This window comes from Nannobrachium achirus (genome assembly GCF_963921795.1).
Source record: "Nannobrachium achirus genome assembly, chromosome: 4".
In the NCBI taxonomy this organism is placed as follows: domain Eukaryota; kingdom Metazoa; phylum Chordata; class Actinopteri; order Myctophiformes; family Myctophidae; genus Nannobrachium; species Nannobrachium achirus.
Window position 1 is genome coordinate 6,258,260 of NC_137813.1, and position 15,824 is coordinate 6,274,083.

General features: G+C 43.9%; 1 protein-coding gene across 1 annotated transcript in view; it reads left to right on the forward strand.

Annotated features, from left to right (window-relative positions):
- The window catches only part of tbl3 (transducin beta like 3), a 55,375-nt gene extending 39,860 nt beyond the window's left edge, over positions 1-15,515 (forward strand). Inside the window, exons 18-24 of the mRNA XM_080724766.1 lie at positions 3,214-3,272; positions 3,777-3,880; positions 6,750-6,821; positions 7,768-7,926; positions 8,924-9,017; positions 11,397-11,724; positions 14,222-15,515. Coding sequence (XP_080580892.1) covers positions 3,214-3,272; positions 3,777-3,880; positions 6,750-6,821; positions 7,768-7,926; positions 8,924-9,017; positions 11,397-11,724; positions 14,222-14,473 — 1,068 coding nt within the window. The 3' untranslated portion in view covers positions 14,474-15,515. The remainder of the gene's footprint in view (positions 1-3,213; positions 3,273-3,776; positions 3,881-6,749; positions 6,822-7,767; positions 7,927-8,923; positions 9,018-11,396; positions 11,725-14,221) is intronic.
- The last annotated feature ends 309 nt before the right edge of the window (positions 15,516-15,824 follow it).

Sequence of the window (15,824 nt, forward strand, 5' to 3'; positions counted from 1 at the left end):
ATTAGCGCTCCACAGACGGACGCTGCAGGTGGCAGGACGGTTCAGACACAATGGATCGCTATGTCCCCCCTGACAACCGTTTGACAGATGATCATGAGCCACGCTGTGCTGCCATCCCACTCACTCTGCAACAGAATAGAAGCTCACTACGGAAGTAGTAAGGGAAAAGTAGCAGAATACCTGTCAAATCTGGGAATAAATTCCTTACCAAACAATTTCTTCACCAGTGTGTTCATAAAGTTGTCTAGTAACATATCTAACAAAGATTGAAATTCAACATCCCTAGCAAAATGTTTGACAGCGAGGGTAATTCTGGGTCTCATTCACTTACTATACACTATACTGTAAGCATGTTAGGGGTCTAACTAGGTGTTTTTAATTATTTTGAATCCATTGCAAGCATTTGTTTTGCACGACAAACATTCCTTGGGCCAAAAATGGACCCCATACACCTTGTGAAAAGTGATGACTCATCACTAAACCATCGTATTTTTGCGTCTGATTTTGGCCCAATGAATGTTTTTCGTGCAAAACAAATGCTTGCAATGGATTCAGAATAATTAAAAACACCTAGTTAGACCCCTCACATCCCACTTAAAGCATATTTTTGGGAGTGATTTTTTCCCTTATAGTACAGTGTATAGTAAGTGAATGAGACCCAGAATTACCCTAGCTGTCAAAGATTTTGCTAGGGATGTTGAATTTCAATCTTTGTTAGATATGTTACTAGACACCTTTACCAACACACTGGTCAAGAAATTGTTTGGTAAGGAATTTATTCCCAGGGTTTTATTAAAATTCCCTGACTAAAGGCCATGTGGGACACATTTTCTTTAATTAAAAGGATCGCTGGCTAAGCCTTGATGTGCCTTACAGCAGTGTTTCTCAACCACTGTGCCTGGGGACCTTTGGTGTGCCCCTGAGAAGGGTCAAGTGTGCCCCTTGAAACTGCGTGAAAGCCAGTATTGTATTTATCATTTTAAAAATGATTAAAACCAGTGAAAACAGCCGATCTACAAGCACGATCAGCCGATCTGTGTGGTTGTAGATCTGCTGTTTTCACTACTGTTGTGCGACAGCCTTGTATGATGAAGCAGGGCTTTACTTTGCGAATAAACATACACATTTGAAACTTGGAGATACAAGGTTTCTTCCCGACAGTGACGATATTTACACCGCCGTATTATGTGCACATGGATTCTTGGGACATGAAAAGTGTGCCCATTAGAGATGCGCGGATAGCGGTTTTAGCCGCGGTGGACCGCGGTGATCCGCGGTGCAGTCGGATTTGGATCAATCAAATATAATTATTAATTAATTTCGGATATCCGCGGATGAAATAATGCAGGAAATAAATTATGGCCTAATATATCTATCAATAAAAAGCGAAATCTAGGTATGCTTGTGTCTGTGTTAGTGTGTGTTATTTTGTATAATTTGTAAAGTAACCATCATTTTTCATGAGGCAATGTGCAGTCCACGATAAAACTAAACAGCTGTGTCCACTTAAACGGCATCACGGCATGCATCGTCGCACAGCTCGCACTCATTACCTCTGGTCGCGCTCCTGCGCTAAAAAGTGAATCTCTCATAGCTCCATAGTCCATATTGTAAAGTACTGTACAGTAGGTAAGTTAAATTTCCCACTAAGTTGTGTTTATTCCTCTCTCTTTCGCTCTCTCCCTCGCTCTCTCTTTCTCTCGTGTGTCTGACTCTGTCTGCCTGCATGTCTGTCTGCATAAACGCGCAGCACCGACTCCAAAAAAAAAAAGAAAAAAAGACGAACGGAGACATTCCGTAGGCTAGATCAATGCATTCTGTGATCGCACAACTAAGAAAACTAACAGGGAATAGCCTACCAGAAAATAATATTAGCCTATAATAATAATAATACTTTTGAAGTTGCGGATGAGGATGGTGCGGATTTATAGATTGGATGATATAATTAATGCGGTTGGATAATGGGCGGATAATGAATTTGCGCGGATGGATTCGGATGACTTCAGAAGCCTATCCGCGCATCACTAGTGCCCATGCAGAAAAAAGGTTGAGAAACACCGCCATAGAGGTAAATAAAACATGTGAAAGGGAAATTCCTTGAGTGCTGGCAACCTCTTTGTGTGTCGCACATAATTCCTTCCCAGATGACACAAGACATTACCCAGCCTTTGTTTGTCTTGGTCTGGGTGACAGGGCCCAGACCTATAATGACTTAACATCAGCCCTATTTCACGTAAACCTCTCCCTGGCCCTGGAGCGATAAGGCCGTTATCTGACCAGTCAGCGGGTTCAAGCTAAAAGACCCACCGCCTGCCGAACTGTCACCCAGTTGGATCAATGCCACCGTGGTGCCAGCAGGTTCACCCACCCTGCCTCCACGGGTGCTGCGTTGATTCAGCGGTCCCATCCTAATTTACAGTACACTTTAAGACAGAATAAGACATAATAAAGCCATAATAAGAAACAATGTGTTGGTAATTAGAACTAATATGTTTTATTAGACAGAAACAAAGACAGAATAGCAGAAAGAGCGAATACATTCTCTGGCACCGGCACCTGCCGACCGGCAGTTCGACTGTCAGTCGTGCTGGATCGCCGGCGGCCGCCGCACGGAACTGTAGGTAGGACCGGCATTGCTGGTAACTGCCGCAGCAGCCACCACCGCACGGACCGGCAGTTTACCGCGACGGTCACGGGACCTGCTGGCTGCCGGTCCGTGCAGCGGCCGCCGGTCCTACTGCCGGGATTGCCGGTCGAACTGCCAGTCCTATCGCCGCCGATGAAGTGCGACTGCCGCTTGAACTGCCGGTCGTGCGGCGGTACCTGACGGTGCCAGAGAATGTATTCGCTCTTTCTGCTATTCTGTCTTTGTTTCTGTCTAATAAAACATATTAGTTCTAATTACCATCACATTATTTCTTATTATGGCTTCATTATGTCTTATTCTGTCTTAAAGTGTACTGTAAATTAGGATGGGACCGATTCAGCTACAGGCCGATGCCCATGTTGGCAAGGATGCCAATCGGGAAACAGACTGCACACCTCAGGGTCATATGAGACACATGCAGGGGTCAGCAATACTGTCCGTACACGGACAGATGTGTCCGTGGCAAAGCACACATTGGACACATTCACTGGGGTTACCAGTGGTACTAAACATCTGTATGACTGTATCTAAACATGCTTCATGTCACTGTGTTTCTGTGTCTGTAGGATGTGACCAAGGTGGAGCTGGCAGAGGAACAAGCCAAAATGGAAGACCAGATGGTCAAGTGAGTTCACCGTAAAACACCAACTATAACATACAATCTAAAACCTACTCACAACACACACACCACAACACACACACACACACACACACACACACACACACACACACACACACACACACACACACACACAGACACAGACACACACACACAGACTTATATATCCACTGTAATAAACCTCAAACGTGACATGATTCATTGCAAATCGTTGAGCCATGATGTTCAAAATGGTATTTGGGTGGATGTCAGTCCTGAATGGAATGTCGTTAAAGCGTGAGTTATCAGTCCTGTATGATGAAGATGCTCTGTAAAGTTTTCAAGTAACGTCAGTGTTTGGTTTGCTGCTGAGGTTAAGCAATAAGGAAATAAGAAAATAGAAAATACATTAATATAAATCTTCCGCCTCTTTCTTTCTTTGTGCCTGTGTGTGCGTGCCTGTGCCTGTGCCTGTGTGTGTGTGTGTGTGTGTGTGTGTGCGTGTGCGTGCGTGCCTGTGTGCGTGTGCAGGCAGCAGGAGTTGTCCAACCTGCTGCATGAGAAGAAGTACCTGAAGGCTCTGGGTCTGGCCATCTCCCTGGACCAGCCTCACACCGTGCTCAGTGTTATCAAAGGTAGGTTAACCCATTTAGGCCTAGAATTATTGAATGCTTTAGCTATTGAAAAATCGCACCTGTGCGAAGTGAGCGGTGCAAACTAATTCCTGCGCAAATCAGTGTTGATAGGCATGCATGGCAATATTCTTTTTGTTGTGTATGATGTCAGTCTAGAGGTCTGCTCAGACTATATAAGTCTTTATTGTCATTTCTCATCAGTTAGTTGACCAAGCTACGGATTGTAGCTTGTAAGAGTGTCATAGTGTAATGATAAGTTACCTTATTTACCTCCAGAGAGGCGAGAAGAGGCCAAAAGATGAATATTTTAGTTTTTCAAAGTCTGTTCATTTGTATTTTAAACTTGTATTAGCTGCCTATCATTTATAACCTGTAAGATTTTCCACAGTCTGTCTAAAAGTGTGGTTATTTTATCGCTTTTAAGTGATATTCATCTAATATAATTTTGAAATTCAAGGTTAGCACCGCTCAATAATTTTTTATGACGTATTTTACGCGGCCTAAACGCGCTATGACGTATTTTACGCGGCCTAAACGCGTTATAAATCAGGGTGAACCAATCGAGTGCCTCTGTGACTATGACATCATGGACAGATCAACAGAATCGAAGTGTTTCATTGGTCTAGCGAACTCATGTCATCATCATTTGTGACATCATAGTTTTGGTAAAAAAGCGGTCTATAGGAGCGGTTAGCACCGCTCAAAAATAGCAGATATACAAGCTCACAGCGCAAGCTTGTAGATCTGCTATTTTTGAAAAAGTCGTGAAAATTTGTGCAAATCTTTGAATATATGTATTTTCAAAGCGAACGTTTGTAACTCAAATGTTGCTTCTGGGGGGTCCCTGGAACTAAATATTTTGAGATGGGGGTCCGTGGCCAAATACATATAATTTTGGGGGTCCTTCACATGAAAAGGTTTGAGAACCACTGACATAGTAGTCTCTCAAGAACAGACTAACTGAGCTCCAGTTAAGTGAAAAGGACCTTTTCTTTGACGATGGCTAAGCCAGATTGCTGACACAGAAACATAGGTTTTTCAAAAAATCTTAGAAGGATTCAAAAGACACTTATAGAATCGGGTCAAAATTCTAATTTTCACGATTTTTCAAAAATAGCAGATCTACAAGCTTGCAGCGCGGCACTCGGTGCCGCGCTGTGAGCTTGTATATCTGCAATTTTTCAATAGTTAAAGCATAAAATAATGATACACAATAATATGTACCTGTTCTAAATGGGTTCTGACCCTGGACCAGCCTCACACCGTGCCTCACATGTATGTCGGTTTGTTTACTGTTGAGTGAGAAAAACAGTGTTTCACATTAAGTTAATCATCTGGGGACCCCCCCCCCCCCAAATAACTTGGGGACCCCCCTGGGGGTCCCGACCCACAGGTTGAGAACACTGCAGTACAGTACAGTACGTGCTATAGTATTCAGAGCTCCTACAGTATGCGTTGGAATGCCCCGCCTGAGGAGAGCATTCCAAAGCGTAGATTAGCTCCCGTCTTCTAATTAAGTAAAGCTTGCTCTTCTGCTGCAGGTGGATTTATTAGCAGTCATTAACCCACTGAACCAGCGATAAGAACCTGTCAGAGACACATGCCTTTGTCATTAGGAGTCACTCACTATATCACAGACGTGTGTCACTCGTGTATTAATCCATTCAGAACGCGTACACATTAGTGTATCATTATTTTATGCTTTAACTATTGAAAAATAGCAGATATACAAGCTCGCTCAGCGAGCTTGTAGATCTGCTATTTTTGAAAAATTGTGAAAATTAGAATTTTGACCCGATTCTGTAAGTGTCTTTTGAAAAACCCTATGTTTCTATGTCAGCAATCTGGCCAGCCATCGTCAAAGAAAAGGTCCTTTTCACTTAACTGGAGCTCAGTTAGTCTGTTCTTGAGAGACTACCATGTCAGTGGTTCTCAAACCTTTTCATGCGAAGGACCCCAAACTGATATGTATTTGGCCACGGACCCCCATCTCAAAATATCTAGTTCCAGGGACCACCCCCAGTAGTAAAATTTGAGTTACAAACGTTCGCTTTAAAAATACATATATTCAAAGATTTGCACACATTTTCACAACTTTTTTCAAAAATAGCAGATCTACAAGCTCGCAGATAAGCTCGCAGATATATCTGCTATTTTTCAATAGCTAAAGCATTCAATAATTCTAGGCCTAAATGGGTTTAAATAAGTAACGCTTCTCGGCACCCAGTGAATGCTGGCTTTGTCTCCAGGGCAGGTTTTCTCTCATTCCATTTGCCACAAGTTCCTGCTGCAATAATGAATCTGTCTTATTGTGTAATGCCAACTTATGGTAACATAAGCTGTGCAGATCTACATTTTCTTTGTCTGTGTGTGCAGCAGTAGGCCTGTCCCAATCGTTACATAACCGCCTGATCGCAGTTATTTGACGTAATCGCAGTTATTTTGTCACAATCGTCATAGGCGTCACAATCGTTTCCATGTCGAAAAATTATTCTTTGTTTTTCGAACATGTTCAAAAATAGTGGAAATAGCAGATCTACAAGCTCACAACGCGTAGTATCAAATGTTATAATGTTAAGTATAAAGTTGTCCAACATGTCAGTAATTTCTTTGTATATTTAGGGTATGTCATATCTGCCATGTGCAACTCCAAAGCCTACAAGCCAAACAGAAATGTGATTGTCAACGACAAAAGCACAAGAGTGTGTGTGTGTGTGTGTGTGTGTGTGTGTGTGTGTGTGTGCATGTTTTTAAAGGGAGGGGTCGACACCATGACCTTGTGTGTCGTTGACCCATGATGTGAAGTTGAACATCATTATGGGCGTTGTGTGTTTGACCCTGTGACCTTTCTTTGACCTTTGCCCCCCAGCCCTGCGGCAGACTGCAGACAGCAGTGAGCTGTTGGAGAAGACCGTGTTGAAGCTCAGACAAGACCAGAAAGGTAACCTGTTTCCATGCCATACCTGAAGGCAGCATTCAAGAGAATTGCCTTGTGCAAACTCTCCTGAACTTGAATGCAGCATCTTATATGCCCTCTCTGTGTAGAAATCCATGCCGCTATGCCATATCTCCAGTAATTGACTTCATTATGCTTAGTTAAGTGTGGTGTCAATAGCCAACCCCCAAGCTCACAACTCGCTGCTATTTTCCACCAAAAGGCCCTTTTAGAAATGTCAGCCCCTGCCTCTCTAACATTCTCTGCACGTCCCTGCTGTTGACCACATTCACACAGGACCAGAAAGGTAACTTGTCAAGGGCTGAGTTTTCACACTGTTGATCACATGCACACAGTGGATATTTTGCTCTTATGTCACACTCTTAACCAAGTCCTATTTTATATACTTCTTAACCCTGCAAGACCCGAATTAATTTCTAATCATAAATCATAAATCATGCTCTAATTTGCATTTTGGGGATATTTTTTCACAATAATAACATATGTACATGTTCTAGACATTCTAATGATCACGAAAAAATATATTACAGGCATTTTACTTAATATGTTTTAGTGAGGAATAGCTTCAGTTAAAAAGTGAGATGTTGTTCGTCCAGACGCTGGAATTTCAACTTCTCTGGGAGGTGTGAATGTCAGCCTCTGTGGGGGGTATTTATATGCAAATATCGTGGCCAATGGCATTGTACTACTAAACAATAGGATTTAATGGTGATGTTAATGTGAAAAAAGAACAGGAAAACTAATTATAGCATTTAAAAAAAAACTTGTTTAAAAAATGTTGCCAAAAAGCAAAGCTGGGCCTTGCAGGGTTAAGAGCAAAATGACCAGTGTGCACATTGAAATGGAATTGAGAACCACTGCTCTAGTATTGTCCTCTTGTTTTAATTAAAGTATAAATACTAATAAAGCTGTTTGTTACGCTGCTCCTCAGAGTCTCTGCTGCGGTACTGCGTGGTGTGGAACACCAACGCTAGGAACTGCCAGGACGCCCAGGCCGTGGTGAGGGTCCTGCTCACCCACGTCCCCCCCGACGAGATGCTGCAGTACCAGGGGGCCCGCGGGCACCTAGAGGCCCTCATACCTTATACAGGTCAGTACCAGGGGGCCCCTAGAGGCCTTCATACCTTATACAGGTCAGTACCAGGGGGCCCCTAGAGGCCCTCATACCTTATACAGGTCAGTACCAGGGGGCACCTAGAGGCCCTTATACCTTATACAGGTCAGTACCAGGGGGCCCCTAGAGGCCCTCATACCTTATACAGGTCAGTACCAGGGGGCACCTAGAGGCCCTTATACCTTATACAGGTCAGTACCAGGGGGCCCCTAGAGGCCCTTATACCTTATACAGGTCAGTACCAGGGGGCCCCTAGAGGCCCTTATACCTTATACAGGTCAGTACCAGGGGGCACCTAGAGGCCCTTATACCTTATACAGGTCAGTACCAGGGGGCACCTAGAGGCCCTTATACCTTATACAGGTCAGTACCAGGGGGCCCCTAGAGGCCCTTATACCTTATACAGGTCAGTACCAGGGGGCCCCTAGAGGCCCTTATACCTTATACAGGTCAGTACCAGGGGGCCCCTAGAGGCCCTTATACCTTATACAGGTCAGTACCAGGGGGCCCCTAGAGGCCCTTATACCTTATACAGGTCAGTACCAGGGGGCCCCTAGAGGCCCTTATACCTTATACAGGTCAGTACCAGGGGGCCCCTAGAGGCCCTTATACCTTATACAGGTCAGTACCAGGGGGCACCTAGAGGCCCTCATACCTTATACAGGTCAGTACCAGGGGGCCCCTAGAGGCCCTCATACCTTATACAGGTCAGTACCAGCTCACTACCAGCAGGGGGCCGGGCTGAGCCCCTGGTTGTGGCAGGTTTGATTCCAGGCCAGGCCAGCAATGTGTGGTAGTGTCCCTGAGCAAGACCCCTAACCCCTAACTGTCCCTGAGCAAGACACCTAAACCCCTAACTGCTCCCCCTCCACACTCCTCTGTTGGCAGCACTCAGCTGGGTGAAGCTTTGGATAAGCTACAGTAGGTGTGTAATAATAAATAAATACATACATAAACTGTTGTCTCCTCACAGACAGACACATGCAGAGGATCGGCCGGCTGCTGCAGGCCTCCATGTTCCTGGACTACATGTGGCAGAAGATGAGGGTGACCGGAGCTACGACCAGGTGAGAGAGAGGAGGGGAGGGGAGGGGAGAGGAGGGGAGGGGAGGGGAGGGGAGGGGAGGTGAGGTGAGGTGAGGTGAGGTGAGGTGAGGAGAGGAGAGGAGAGGAGAGGAGAGGAGAGGAGAGGAGAGGAGAGGAGAGGAGAGGAGAGGAGAGGGGAGGGAGCTATGTCCCGGAAAAAGGTGTGGCAAAATTATGCCTAATGGGGCAAAGTTATAGTATACCCAAACCTAATCAACCTTGACCCTAACCTCACATAAAGTAGTTCAACCTCAACCACTTGGTCGTCTGAGCCCCCATCTATGACGCATTACTTCAAATCTGACCAAGTTCTCACCCCAATCCGAACCTCTTTGAAAATGTGGTAAATAAAATAAAAAACGTGGAAAAAACTTGTGTTGCTTACTGGCAGTGTGCATACCAAGTCTGACGCCGATTGGTCCAGTGGCTTACGAGTTTAGCTCCGGACAGACAGACACAGAAAGACAGACTATGTGTTACGCAGCCCTATTGCAGCCTTATTGTTGGCCCGGTGTGGATTTTACTGAGCATGGTGTTATGGATAATCCAACTAGTTTAACATTTGTGTGACACCCATTGAAGAAACAGAATATCCTCAACGTGATCCGTGTGGCACAAAGGATCAGTGTCTAATCGGTACCTGCAGTAAATCACAAAGCGTGGCTCTGTCACCATGTCACGCACGGCGTGTGAATGCCAGTAAGGAAAATGGTTAATAACGTGCGTGGAGATACGGTAAGAAGCCTGACTGACAGGGGTGCAGTTACCGACAATAAGATGTTCTCTGGCCTAAACACGATCAAACTGCCACGTTTCTACTGAATTAATCCACAAGGACGTGACATACGGTGATGCCACGGCGTCACCCGGCTGGGAGCGCTGGCACAATGTCTGATACTGAAAGTGACAGCGGGCGACTATCTAGTTTCATGTAATACTGTACATCAGAATGTTCGGGGAGGGTTTGTAACGAGGCATGGTAATTATTGTATTGCACAAGCAGAAAAGGCGTCGCGTTATCAGCGGGGTTGTTGCAGTGTTTCTCAACCACTGTGCCTGGGGACCTTTGGTGTGCCCCTGAGAAGGGTCAAGTGTGCCCCTTGAAACTGCTTGAAAGCCAGTATTGTATTTATCATATAAAAAATTATTTAAACTAGTGAAAACAGCCGATCTGCTGTTTTCACTACTGTTGTGCGACAGCCTTGTATGATGAAGCAGGGCTTTACTTTGCGAAGAAACGTACAAATTTGAAAGGTTTCTTCCCGACAGTGACGATATTTGCACCCCCTGTATTATGTTGGTGTCCCCATGGATTCTTGGGACATGAAAAATGTGCCCATGCAGAAAAAAGGTAGAGAAACACTGCACTAAGCGGTGTGTAAATCAGCACCGTTCAGGTTTCAGTAACAGAGGCATCTGGTCAGGGTATTGCGTGGGTGAAATGGTCTCACTGATCGAGCTCCGATCTGCTTTTGCACACCTACTGAAGCAGACAGGTCCGTAAGGGCCGATTCATACTCCACTTTTATAGCCGAATGTATTTAGGTTCGGCTCTGTCCAAACTACAATATGACGTCATTCAGAGGTTCGGGTACCGTCATTAATTCGGCTGTTCGGTGCCACCGAGATTTTGTGACTCGCCGCACCGAACCGAAATAAACTCTAAAAGTTGAGTATGAATCGGCCCTTAACGTGATGAACTTGAGAAGAGAACAAAACCAAGGAGTCCCGCACGGGGTCTTCTCTTACAACATTTGGCTCGCTCTCACCTTCACCAGGCACCTGAGAGCGACCCAAATGTATCTGCTTTAAAAACATTTTTGTGAAGACTGTTGAACTCCCTGTTTTTGCTCTTCTCAAATAAATCAAATCAAATCCGCATTGCCTAACAATAAGGGAGGGTGGGGTTCCTAGTTTGATTGCGACCGTCAGGTCGCACGTTACTATGAAAAACTCCACCGGCTATCTGTCTCTGTCTGTCTGTCCGTCACACTTTTGCCCTACTCTTATCTCCTGCACCGTTGCCCCTTTCCATGCCAAACTTTGCACACACACACACTCCTTGGATGGCAAAGCACAACCTCCACCTTCCTTTCTCACATGGCCCTCTGCTAGCGCCACCATCAGGCCGATTTTTGCAAAACACATTTTTGGACTTTTAAAATCACACAAAGCGGTACACAGTTTCTCTAAAGTCATGTCATCAAAATGGATCTGTCCCATTTCCCATATTCCCTCCTGATTGGCTACCATTGACTTGTAAAGTTTGTGTATGCGACCTGACAGTCCCTTATCTTACTGGTGAATGAATAATGCATGAAGTAAACTCCTCCCTGTGATGTTTGGTGTCTTCTCTCCAGCATGGACCAGGAGGACGATGAGGAGATGGACGCTCTGACGCAGACACAACCTCTGTTCACGATGGACAGAAAGGGCAGCGGGGACGGAAACGACCCGGACCCGGATCCGGAGGAGGAGGATGGTGGAGATGAAGAAGAGAGCACACAGCCAGCAGCAGACATCATGGAGGTGGATGATGATGATGATGATGATGATGATGAAGAGGTCAGCGCCACGCAGAAAGCCTCGCTCGGCGGCGTGGGAAACGGAGCCAACGGACACCGACATGGAGGAGAGGAGGAGGAGGAAGAGGAGGAGAGCTCTGGGGAGGAAGACGAGGAGGAAGAGGTAGGGGTGGGCGATATGGTGTTAACCCATTCAGAACAGGTACACATTATTGTGTATCATTATTTTATGCTTTAACTAGTGAAAAATAGCAGATATACAAGCTCACAGCGCGGCACCGAGTGCCGCGCTGCGAGCTTGTAGATCTGCTATTTTTGAAAAAAATTGAAAATTCGAATTTTGACCCGATGTGTCTTTTGAATCCTCCTAAGGTTTTTTAAAAAAAAAACTATGTTTCTATGTCAGCAATCTGGCCAGCCATCGTCAAAGAAAAGGTCCTTTTCACTTAACTGGAGCTCAGTTAGTCTGTTCTTGAGAGACTACTATGTCAGTGGTTCTCAAACCTTTTCATGTGAAGGACCCCCAAAATGATATGTATTTGGTAGGGGTGTAACGATATAGTAACTGTATCGAAATATCGTTTTTAACTTAAAAAACCGAAGTATATCGAAATGAAAACAGCTAAAATCGAATCGTATCGTTTTATTTTGTATCGTATCGAATCGGCAGTGCAAAGAATCGATTGTATCGAAACTACCTACTTGGGCATTGTATTTAGCATTTTCAAGAAGAAAAAATGAAAAGGAGGGGTTAATTACGTTTCCTTTCAATATAGCTACACTGGTCTATCGATAAATGTGTGTAATCTCTGGGTTCATGTCAAGGTGCAGGTTTGTCAATATACAATGTCCATGTATTTGGCAGATAATCACTGTGTTTACTTATTTATATCCATAATAATACACGTTTCCCTTAAAAACCTGCACTATCCACACCTTTCACACAGATTTAATGTCTTTGCTAAATAGTTACTATATCGATTTTAAATCATTGAATCGAATCGTATCGTATCTCCATGAATGAGCCAATATCGTCCATGTATCGTATCGTCAACCATGTATCGTGATATGTATCGAATCGCTATTAAAATGTATTGTTACACCCCTAGTATTTGGCCACGGACCCCCATCTCAAAATATTTAGTTCCAGGGACCACCCAGAAGCAAAATTTGAGTTACAAACGTTCGCTTTGAAAATTCATATATTCAAAGAGTTGCACACATTTTCACAACCTTTTCAATAATAGCAGATCTACAAGCCGAGTGCCGCGCTGCGAGCTTGTATATCTGCTATTTTTCACTGGTTAAAGCATTCAATAATTCTAGGCCTAAATGGGTTTTTAAGTATCGTTGAGACGATACAATGTCTCCACGATATTCCTTTTCAGAGGTATCGTATACATTGTGATACAATTCACCGTTTGTCAGCCTTCTGATTGGTCCCTGAGACTCCCTGACTGGCCAACCAGAAAAAAACATTCACTTTTTGCTATCGGGGGTGGAGTTTGTGCAGTGGAGAATGTTGAATGTGTCTTTCAAGAACTGTCCGCACTGCGCGACACGGAGTTCGCCCGGTACGGCCGCGGGAGGTGATAGCGACGGCAAGCGATCTCGCTCATCATAACGAATAAGCTTCAACAAACTAGTTCACATGGACCTTATCAATGGTCTAAGAGTCACGATTGGGTACATATAATTTAAATGGGCAGAATTACGAAAAGCCAGCCTATTATGTGAGGAGAACTATAATCAGCCTGTCCTCTTCCTACCCAAGATGCAATGCGCTTTCTTTTTCTATTTCTATTCTCTCTCTGATCCAGAGGATTAAACTAATTAAAACATATATTTTCGGGGGGAAATTACTGTTTTGCTATGTAATTACTGTACCTTTTTCTTCCCTTTTTATTAATATCACGTAGATGTGTTTTTTTTGGTACTTTATATAGCTGTAATGAGGCTATGAAGGAAAAAAAATCCCATCCACTTCCACTATAAAAGAATCTGCAATAGTGATTCTGTCCCACTGGGATTAAACAAATTAAAACATATATTTTCGGGGAAACCCCCTGTTTTGCAATGTAACTACTGTACCTTTGTCTTCCCTTTTTATTAATATCACCTTGATGTTTTTCCTTTGGTACTTTATATAGCTGTAATGAGGCTATGAAAAAATAAAAAAATCCCATTCACTGCCACTATAAAAACAATCTGCCCAGGGTCAAATGTCCCATCATAGTAACAGGGCAGAATGGGGCGGGATTTGCAAACTAGTGAATTGAGTGAGCCTAGTAAAAAATCCTGTTTAATCGTGAATACAGAGATTCATTGCAGAATTCAATTAAACCTGCATTTTGGTCTAAATCAGTAGTTCTCAAACTTTAAAATGTCATGGTCTCCATTTAACTCTGACAGCATACAAATGAAACCAAATGGACCCGTAAGTGTCCATTTGGTTTCATTTGTATGCTGTCAGAGTTACATACTTGAAAAGTTCAATTTAGACCTCCCAAAAGGAACCCAGAGTGTCTAGTTTTTGTCAAGTAACTTGAAAAATAACCATAAAAACCACAGTGAAAAAGAATCGTGATAAAATCGTGTATAGTGATACAGCTTGAGGAAATATTGTGATATTGTATTTTTTCCATATCGCCCACACCTAGGAAGAGGACGAGAAGGAGGAAAAAGATGAGGAAGTAGAGAAGAATGGAGAGGAAATGGAGAAGAACGGGAAAGAAGTTGAGAAGAACGGGAAGGAAATGGAGAAGAACGGGGAGGAAGTAGAGAAGAACGGGAAGGAAGTAGAGAAGAACGGGGAGGATGAAGACCAGCGGAGCGGCGAGGCCCAGACGGTGAAGTGTCGACCGGCCGCCTCACCTCCTCCTCCACTCCCTCAGGAGGTCACCACCAGTTGACGGGACGGACGGGGATCTCCACAAAAAATACCCCATGAAAGGTGACTCAGTCCTGGGTTGGAAAGACCCAGGAAGTCCCCCTGGGAGGCGCGTGGACCGTTCCCCGGAGGTGGGAGGGGCAGGAGACACAATACACTCGATACTGCACATGACTGTTGGTGATTCCCAGAACAGACGGACTGATGGACACATCCTGGATGGCTTCTCTGGAAGAACATGATACCTGATATTAAACTACAGGACTGCATTTATTGGCCTCCTGTCTTGACTAGTTCTAATCCAGATTGGATGCCTAAATTCTAAAATATCTTCTCTTTTTCCCCGTGTGGCTTTTCTTAACCAAACACGTACTACTGATCAACAGGCATCAATCAAAAATAGACGATCTACAAAAATAGACGATCTACAAGCTTTGTGAGCTTGTAGATCGACTATTTTTGACAAAGGTCCTCAGAACACTAGGGTTCAAGTATACAAAAAAAGAAGAAAAAGGTTTTCATCAGTCAAATATTTGGAGGACCCCCTGTAGTAGCTCTGAGGACCCCCTGTTGAAGACCCTTGGTCTACAGTAATCCACACATGGATCACTGACGTCTCTATTGTAGGATGATCATTCGGCAGAAATAGCTGATCTACAAGATCATGACACAGTATCGCAGCGATGCGTTGTGAGCTTGTAGATCGGCTGTTTTTGCCATAAAATATTGAGTGTAGAGGGAAATGAGGAGCAGGCAGACCCCTGGTGGACTCCGGTTAATTCAATATAATAGTTTAATTTAGAACAATGGCTTCTGTAACTGAAAGGAGGAAGGAATTAGGAACTTAATTTGAAGAATCTCCCTCACAGATATCACATAACATTCATTGTGAATATAATGTGTCCTGTCCTGGCCATCAGGTATGTGTTGACCTGCCCAGGGTCCCCCTGGTCATCCTGAGTGTCCCCCTAATGTCCTCCTAATCCGCTGGTTCTCCCCCACCTTGTAAAGACCAGCCAAACAAAAGCTTCTTTGTTATTACTACTTTTATATTTTGAATTATAAGATGTTGTGTTGGGAATAAAAATGTGTGCCTTGTGGCAATCAAGACCTTTGTTTAGTGTCGTTTTTAATTATCAACAAACGAACCAACCTGTGTTTTGGTAATATTGATCACATTGTTTATTATTCTCCTATATGATACCATTTATCATCAGATATAACTGTCCATAGTAAGTGCTCTAGAAAGATAATGGGAGACTAGGAGCATCAAACTGGTGTGCAGATTTTATTTTTCTACAGTTTTGGTCTCGCACAGGACATGCATGCAGTGGTGGAAAAAGTACTCACGTTTTACATAACTTAAAGTATCA